This window comes from Condylura cristata, unplaced genomic scaffold (genome assembly GCF_000260355.1).
Source record: "Condylura cristata isolate star-nosed mole 26May11 unplaced genomic scaffold, ConCri1.0 scaffold00024, whole genome shotgun sequence".
Lineage (NCBI taxonomy): Eukaryota > Metazoa > Chordata > Mammalia > Eulipotyphla > Talpidae > Condylura > Condylura cristata.
In genome coordinates this window covers 1,935,978-1,944,597 of record NW_004567125.1, presented here as the reverse complement: position 1 = coordinate 1,944,597, position 8,620 = coordinate 1,935,978, and the positions used below count along the sequence as shown (strand labels likewise).

Here is an 8,620-nt window from a genome sequence, read left to right as displayed (position 1 = left end):
TGACTGAGAGTCAGGACTCGGGATGCCCCACGCCCTCTAAACTTCATCCCCATGCCCATGCAGTGGCCCAGGAGGGCGTGTGGCCCTAGCAGGCAGAGGTCAGAGGTCAGGCCGCCTGACCATGGGCAACTGCCAGAAGGCCTAGCTTAGAGGAGGCCTTTGGGTGTGTAACAGCCCCTGAGCCCAGTTGAGGGGAGGGGTGAACAGCACAGACACCCCTGGGGTGCTGGGCATCCCGCAAACTCCTGCCAAGCCTGTTCTGGCATCGCAGCCCAGGAGACAGACAGCAGGTCCCACACTGTCTGGCCTGGGTGGGGAGGCTGGCTAGGGGAGCGGGCTGAGGCGAGAAGCACTAATAGGTTATGTCAGGCGAGTGCTCTGCGGAGGGGCCACGCCTCTCGGCTCTGGCAGCCCCACCTGAGGCCCTCGCCCAAGGCTGGGGCCTGGAGAGAGATACTGGCTGGGTTCAGAATGTGGTGTGAGGGCGGGGAGGGGCTGCTGGGCCAGAGCATGGAAGCCTCCTTCAGCCATCGTGGCCGAGAAGGCAGGACACGGATGAGTCCCGCTACCCTCGCCCCACTGGGTCTCTGTTGGCTAGCAAATATAGACCGCCAAACGGGGGTCCCTTGGGGTGCAGCTACAGGGTCTACCCAGGCGCACACTGGCTCAGTCGAGGGGAGAGCAGAGCCCCAAGGGACACCCTCAACCTCTCCTCCTCCTCTGCCCGACCCGTCCCCAAACTCCAGGATCCCATTCCCAAGCCAGGGAACCCTAATTTCTCACCCTGCACCTGGGGTCTTCCCCATTCTCCGAGAGAGACTCGCTGTGACAGCCCCTCCCCACGTCTGTCCTGGGGTTGGCATGCAGTCTGGAGCTGGGGGGCAGGGAGAGACCTGAAAATGAGCCCCCATCTTAAGGGTGAAGCAAGGGCACAGTGAGGTAGAGGTGGGCTCCAGGCAGGGGTCAGTGAAAGGCCAGGGACTCGGCTGGGACTGAGGAGGGGGCCCCTCGCAATTGTGGTGGGGCGGCCAGGGCCCTGTGTGTCTTGGCCGAGCGGGACCCCTGGGCCGCCAGGTATGTAACAATTCCAGCCATTTCCTGCCCTATTAATGAGAAAGGGGCTGATATAAATACACGCTCAGCATAAATAAATACAGGCCAGGCCCGGGACTGCATAGCAGACAGATTGCGTGGAGCTGCTGGCCAGCCCTCCAGCCAGCTCCCCCCACCCTGCCCGCGGGCCCCCCCCACCGCCCCCCACTTGTTTTCCTCCAGCAATCCAGGGCCCCTCCACACTCGCAGTCCTGAGACAGACTGATTGACCACCCTTGCCCTCAGCCTCAGGACAGGGTCCCCATAGCCCCGAGAAGGGTCAGGCCTGGGAGAGAGAACTGAGTTCCCTGCACCAGGCCATGACACCCCAGGGCGCCTGGTTGTTGGTGTGCTGTTCACAGGGACTCGGAAGTTCACAGGATTGAAGAACTTGCCCAAGGTCATACGGCCAGGAAGTTGTGGGGCCAGGGGTTGAACCCAAGGCTTTCTGACCCCCACAGTTCCTGGTCTGCTGAGTGGGGGGCATCTAAGGACAGTTCTCACCCTCCTGTCTCCCTCCAAGTCCCAGGCCCAGGACGCCAGACCCTTGGAGAATTCCGTTCAAGGCCTGGAGACTTAAAGTGCAGGAAGCTGGGTCTTGGTAAAGACCCTGCCTGCTCCTCCCAGCATGGGCATTCAGGATGTGGGGCGCCTCGAAGGCTGACTGTCTCACCAGAATCACCTAATCATCCCACGCAGCACAGACACGGAAACTGAGGCCCAGAGGGGACAGAGCCGCATCCAGAATCAGAGAGAGAGACGGGTCAGTCATAGAGGCGGCGAGTCTGCCCCAGTCCTGGCCTCCTCCGGTCTTGAGCTCATGGTGGGAGACCCTCCTCTCACACGCTTCCCCTGCTCAGTCCCGCCTCACCTCCCCAGCCTGGACACCTCCAGGGTGCACTCAGGTGCCCCCAAATCCAGCCTGTGCCCTTCCAGGGTGCAAATCAGCAACCGCAGCAAGGGAAAGCAGGTCCAGGGAAGGAAGAAGCCCAACAAGGGCAGGTCTGGAGTGAGCCGCCAGCAAACTCCCCCTGTCCCTGCACTGCTGTTATGTATTCCTCTCTTTCAGGCCCAGGTCAAAAGCCCCTTCCTACAGGAAGCCTTCCCAGCTACCCCAGCCCAAAGGAACAATTCCTGGTCTGTTTCAAGCCCTCCCCTGCCTCCACGCCTTTGAGGACTCCTCTCAGCTGGATGTCTTGAGAGTGGGCACTTAGCCCAAGACATAACCACAAGGAGTGAGCCTTACGAAGTTCCTTGAGTAGGAAGTAAGGGTTAGGCCTTGACAAAACTACAGTCTCCCTACCCCCAGCACTCAGCAATTTGGGAACCAACTGTCTGGGTAATGTCAGAGCAGCAGGGTCCTGGGCTCAGCTGCATCCTGCACCCACCCATTGCCCAGGTCAAGGGCCCCAGCTCCCCCTAAGTCGGGACCAGTGAGCTCTCTGCCCCAACACTGTCTCTGGTGCCTTCTTACTGGGCTCACCCAGTCAGGTAAGGTCTCAACTCCACATCCCAGGGATGGAGCAGGAGAGGTGGAGCAGCACGTGGAGGGTCAGAGAGGAGCAAAGTGGACAGAGCACTTTGAACCTCTTCCTATATGCACCCCACCCTTGGACTAGGGAGGGTGATGCTGTGAGGGGATGAGCCTGTCAGAGAATCACTCACCAAAGGGCAGTGTCTGGGTCTGACCCACTGCAACCTCAGCGTACATGGCCACATGAGCTACCCCTCAGCAGTCCTGCTGGGGACTGAGGAGATGGAAGAAAGGAAGGAGGGATGGGTGGATGGGTAGGTGGGTGGATGGATGGATGGGTGGGTGGGTGGATAGATGGATGGATGGGTGGGTGGATGGGTGGGAGGGTGCGTGGTTTGGGTGGGTGGATGGATGGGTTGGATGGATGGATGGATGGATGGATGGGTGGATGGATGGAGGATGGGTGGATGGATGGAGGATGGGTGGTTGGGTGGAGGATGGGTGGGTGGGTGAAGGATGCGTGGGTGGGTGGGTGGGTTTGTGGATGGATTGTGCATGAGTGGGTAGATACTGATAGATGGATAGATGAATAGATGCATAAGCTGAAGGGAGGGGGGGGTGGATGAGTGTGTGAATGGGTGGTAGGTGAGTCGATGTACGGGGAGGGGAAAAGTGAATAGCTCAGTGTGAGAATGAACAGGGCAAGCTCCTTGCAGACTGACTCAGAAGTAACTACTCAAAGGAATTTTCTAAATCTCTGAAATGTGAGGCCCTGGCACCCCCCAGAGGCCAGAGTCTCTAACTGACTTAAAGTCCTGGGCACCAACAAATCTGACAGCCAGGGTCATGGACTTAGAGGCTGTAGTCATCTTACAAAAAATTAGGGTCCAGTGCTGGTTCTTCCCCTGACTTATTCCATGACCTTAGCACTATTCAGCCTCCCAAGGCTGCTCAATTTTCTCATCTGTGTTAATGAAACCTGATGCCTGTGTTGCTATGAGATTAAAGAAAATTACAGGTTTAGTATCTGAGATGGTTGCTATCTGGCCCCTGTCAGGTGCTCATAGAGCGTGATTTGTTCCCAGAAGCAGCCATAGGGCACAGACGCCCTCACCCAGGTGGACACATGAACCCAGGCACGTCACACATGCACGCACACAGACCGGGTCTCCAGCCCAGCAGGGAAGAGGGACGGAGAATGAGACCCCAGCTCTGGAGAGGCGGAGGGAGACATACTTATTCTCCAAGGGCCCCATGCTGTGTTTGGGCCGGCTGAGCCTCAGGGGCCAAGGGCTCGGGGAGTGGGGACAACGGTCCTGAGGCGTCCTGGGGCTCAGCCTCCTGATCCTGGGCCAGCTGGGCCGTGTGCTCAAAGGCAGTCTGCAGAAGGTGAGAAGCAAGGCAGGTGGCCCAGGTGACAACATAGGCCAGGTGCCAGGAGGTAAGCACAGTGGCGCTCTGCACCCACCAGTAGAGGCGCTTCAGCAGTTCCAGCAGCTCCAGCACCACGCGGTTCTCCAGCAGGACCTGGCGAGGGCCACAGACAGGCAGAGGCTGCACTGCGGGGACCAGATGCCCCTGCCTTCCCTGGCCAAGCCCATGTCCCAGGCCTGCCCTCTCCTGGCCAGCCCGGGCCCACCCACCTTGCAGGGCGGCCAGCCCTGGCCACAGCGGTGGGCTTTCCGGCACAGCCTCCAGGCCAGCAGCAGCAGCAGCAAGGCCGCCAGCATCAGGCTGTGCAGACATGACAGAAGCAGGTCTGTCCACGTGGCCTCGGACAGGCCCCGCCACCCCGAGACGCCAGGCCGCTGTGGGGCCAGGCTCAGGGCCCTGGCACAGCCCAGCACAGCTGCCCACACCAGCCTGGGCCCCTGCAGCAGCAGCCACAAAGGAACCTCAATCAGTGTCAGCCCGGCCCGGAGAGCCCGGACCACAGCGCAGGCTGAGAGCCCAGGGTGGGGGTGGGCCTGGCGGCCACAGGGCCCCTGGGCCTCCCAGGTCAGCCCCGACAGCCAGTGGTTGAAGAGGATGATCTTCAGGAGCAGGAAATTGTAGAGATGGACCCGGTTCTGGACCAGCTGCAGGAAGAGGGAGAGACCATCGTCACCATCATCACCCCAGGACAGGCCTTCCTGTGTGAGGGCTCCTCTTCTCCAGGTCCGCTTCCCCCACGTGGGACCCTTCTCGGCCCCTATTCTCAGGACTCCATTCCTAAGGAGAGGGCGCTTCAGAAGGCATTTCGCAGTACATTTGGGTTTCTGTCCTTTGGTTTTAAATGATGCTTAGACCCTCCCTGGTGGCACAACAGGTTAAAACACAGCACTGCAAGCGATCCGCAGCCCCAGAGGTGACCCACATGGGTCAGACCTCTCCTGCCCGCCCGCTGCTCCCCTCAGCAGTGTACTTTGTCGATCCACCTGTTCTGCTCCCCACTCTGTCTCTGGTGAAGCCTCTCACGGCCCCTGCACCTCTGGTACCCAGTTCTGATGCATAAATAAATAAGTCTTAAAAATAAATAAATTTTAAAAATAAATAAATAATAATAAATGATGCTTAACGGTACTCCAGTCTGGAGGAGGCGTTTCCCACACGTCCCTCCTGTCTGGGTCCTCGCTCTCATTTTTCAGAGCGTGGTCCCTGCCCCACTGCCCCCGACCCTCCTCACCAGCACTGAGAGTTTTGCTACCAGGAGCAGAAACCCCAGGAGGCCAGATCTGACCGGAGAGATGGCCTCCATGTCTGGTCCTGCCTCCCCTCCCCCAGCTGGGAGGGGCAGGTGACCTCACAGATACCATAGGGTGGGGGCTAAGTTACCATGGGGACCTAGTTGCCATACCTGCCTGCTGCCCCTTCCCTGCACAAAAACTGGGGTGTCTTCCATGTCCCTTCCTGGTTGGAGACTGCCCCTAGGGACATCACGTCCACCAGCTGCCACCTGCTCGGCACAAGCACCCCAGGGAGCCCGAGGGGCCAGCAGCTAGCTGGGGGTCTGGAAGGTGTAGGGGTGAGACAAGGTGTTCGGGCCATCCCATCCCACACCCTGTTCACTCCCAAATTCGCAAAGGTTACGACGAGTAGAAATCTTTGCCCCTAACCCACAGGGGACACCATGTCCGAGGCTGGCAGGAGCCTCTGAGAATCCAGCCAGGTCCCTTCCCCACTGGTTCTTGCATTTTGTTGAAAGTTGTTCCCAGTCACAAAGCAGAGGGACACAGTGTGACCTCAGCCTCACATCGCAGTGACTTCCCAGTGGGTCCTGAACGAGGTCAGAGGGCAGGGAGAGGAGGCCTCTAGCATCTGGGAGGAGGGCAATTTGCTGAGCTACCCCTCTCAGGGCCTGGAGAGGCCACCGGCTGCCCACAGCACCGTGGAGAGGTGGCCAGAGCCGCGTGTCGGAGTCAAAGGCTGAGATGCCAGAGTTCAGAATCTGGGTCACAGCATTTCCCACATGGCTCTCCTGTCTGGGTCCTCACAGAGGGCTCAGGAGGCGCTCACACCTTTCAGAAATGGATAAGGCACACCCTCCGGTGGACAGGTCGCTGCCAGAGCAGGGTTCTGCAAAGAGGGCCCCTCTGGGCAGACTGGAAAGGAGGGTGTCACCCATGCACTTGCAGACAGCAGGATTTTGGGCCTCACCCAATCCCTCAACCAGGCAGCCTTGTCCAGGATACAACCTGCCCAACTGTACGTGGCAGTCTGCCATGTCCCCAGAGTGCCAAACATGACCTTTGCCCAGGACAGTTCTTCCCTCCAGCCCCCACAAAAGCTAGGGTTTGGAGGGTGCAGCATGTAAAGTCCCTTCACTCTGTCCTCTGCCCTTGCCATTCCCAGCCCACCCTCTATGTCTCCAACACTATATAGCACAGGGGGTCACTAGGTGCAGAAGACCTCCTTGAGGTAAGTTAGGAAAAACAGGAATCTTCCAGAAAAGAAAGTGAAATGGTGGGTGAAACCAGGCAAAGGAACAGCATGATTTGAACAATTTAGTATTGCTGGAACATAAAAAGGGGCGTGCAGAAGAGCACAAGGTGGGTGATAAGGTCAGCAAGGGAAATGGGGTCATGGAATATTTCACAAAACCACAGGAGCTGGCCCTGTGGTGCAGGGGTAAAGCACAGCACTATGAAGCTATCCACAGACACTGCAGCACGAGTTCAATCCCTGGCCAGGGAGATGACCCACATGGCGCAGCAGACCTCTCCTGGCCCGCCCACTGCTCCCCTCAGCAGTGTATTTCAGTAGATCCACCTGTTCTGTTCTCCACACTGTCTCTGGTGAATCCTCTCACACATCGTACCTCTGGCCTACAGTCCAGCTCTTGTGTGCATAAATAATTAAATAAAAAGAAATCTTAAAAAAAAAAAAACCCACACAGGAGCCATTGGAGATCCGAAGCAGCAAGGCCACTGGAGATCACGGTGGGTTTTATAATTGTCCCGACAGCTGCATGAGGAAGCCAGATCACGGGGCATAAGGGATCTGGAGGGATCAGCTGGGAGCCTACAATGAGTCCTCCAGGCACAAGAGATGGGGTCCTGGGCTCGGGACTGTGGTGCTAGGAGTGACGAGAAGGGGACAAATGCTAGAATGTGCAGAACGTGGAGCTGGCAAGACTATGGAGGCCCCTGGCTGCCCTGGCTGCACAGCAGCTAGCCAGCCGGTCAGAGTTGTGGGAAGCCACGAGACTCCTGGATCAGAGATGTGGATACGTTACTACACCCTCCACCAGCAGAAAGCCAGAGCAGAAATAGCTTGTCTGGGTTCCCTGAGTCCCAATTCCTAGCAGGTGAGATAAACAAGGCCAGAGGGTTGCAGAAGAGAAATGCTGAGCTTCGCGGACCCCAATCTTTTACAACAGGCAGTAAACCCATCTGCCCTTGCTGTTGAGAGCATCATCATCACATTGGACTATGCCTACACTTGACAACAGAAGGGGACACTGTCCGATCTGGGGGGAGCCTAGGAGATCGTCCAGCATGAAGAGCAGTCAGTTACAGTGCAGAGACACAAGGGGCCCGTGGAGAATTTTCTCCCAACAGAGAAAGAAACTAAGGCAAGGCAGGGGTCAGGGACTCCCACAAAAGACCAGGGTAGAAGTGGGGAGGCTGAGCCGGTGGGGAAGGGAGTCAGCTGGTGGGGGCTAAAACGAGGATTTGCAATTAGTTTTCCCTCCTCTCTCTTCTCCCTTCTTTAATTGTCCCCCACCATCTCTTGACATCACTGAACCCAGAATCCCACTGTCACTGAATCTGAGTTGATAATCCCCCACCTCCTGCTGACCAAACTCCCTGGACCCTGTAGGGTAGGCAGGAGCTGGAGAGTCACAGAGACCTCGCTGTCCCACTGCCCAGCCCAGGGCTCCTTTTAAACCCCACTAGGATGCCACACCCGTGTCCTCTCAGCTGGGATCAGCTGTCCCCACCCCACCAGTACCCTCATCTTGATCCCCAAGCTCTTTTTCAGCAAGTCTCTGGCTCTGTGGGTGCCCAGGCCACAGGGACCCAAGGGCTGTGAGTCTAGTGACAGACTGGAGGTCTTCCCTGAAGAGTGACATCAACCCAAGACCTCCCCCTAACTAGCAGCCCCAGCCTCGCAGTCCCAGGGGCCAGAAACTTGATACACCCCTTCACCTTCTTCCTTCCTTCACATGAAGCCACTTCTGAAGACCAGGACCATGAAACTTGTTCATTAAGGTGTCCCACGCCTAAAACAGTGCTGAGTGCATAGTGGGAGCTCCATAAATATGTATTCAATTATTAAGTGAATAGAGGACCCCTACCTATGCGGCTCGGCAGGAGGGTAGCAGGAACCGCTGCGGGAAGCCCTCCACCCCTTCCCTTTGCTACTCAACACCCAGGTTCAAGGCATAGAGGTGCTACTTAACTGAGTAGACCTTGGGCGATAGCTTCCCACCTTGCTGCCCTCCTGCTCTTACGGAACCAGTTGGGACAACCCAATTATGAGTGATCTCTGCGCTTCCCAACGCCAGAGGGCGCCATTCCCCGTTCCTTCTCTGCAGTGAGTCGCGTCTCCATTTCCGCCCTTCCCCCCCAC

The 8,620-nt window shown here is 57.8% G+C and overlaps 1 protein-coding gene across 1 annotated transcript; it reads right to left on the bottom strand.

Annotated features, from left to right (window-relative positions):
* Positions 1-3,802: 3,802 nt before the first annotated feature.
* Positions 3,803-5,303, bottom strand: WBSCR28 (Williams-Beuren syndrome chromosome region 28). Its single transcript, XM_004688031.1, has 3 exons — positions 5,232-5,303; positions 4,210-4,644; positions 3,803-4,093 (listed from the first exon to the last, which is right to left on the bottom strand). The coding sequence occupies exons 1-3, from the start codon at positions 5,301-5,303 to the stop codon at positions 3,803-3,805; spliced, it is 798 nt and encodes a 265-aa protein (XP_004688088.1).
* Between the last annotated feature and the right edge of the window lie 3,317 nt (positions 5,304-8,620).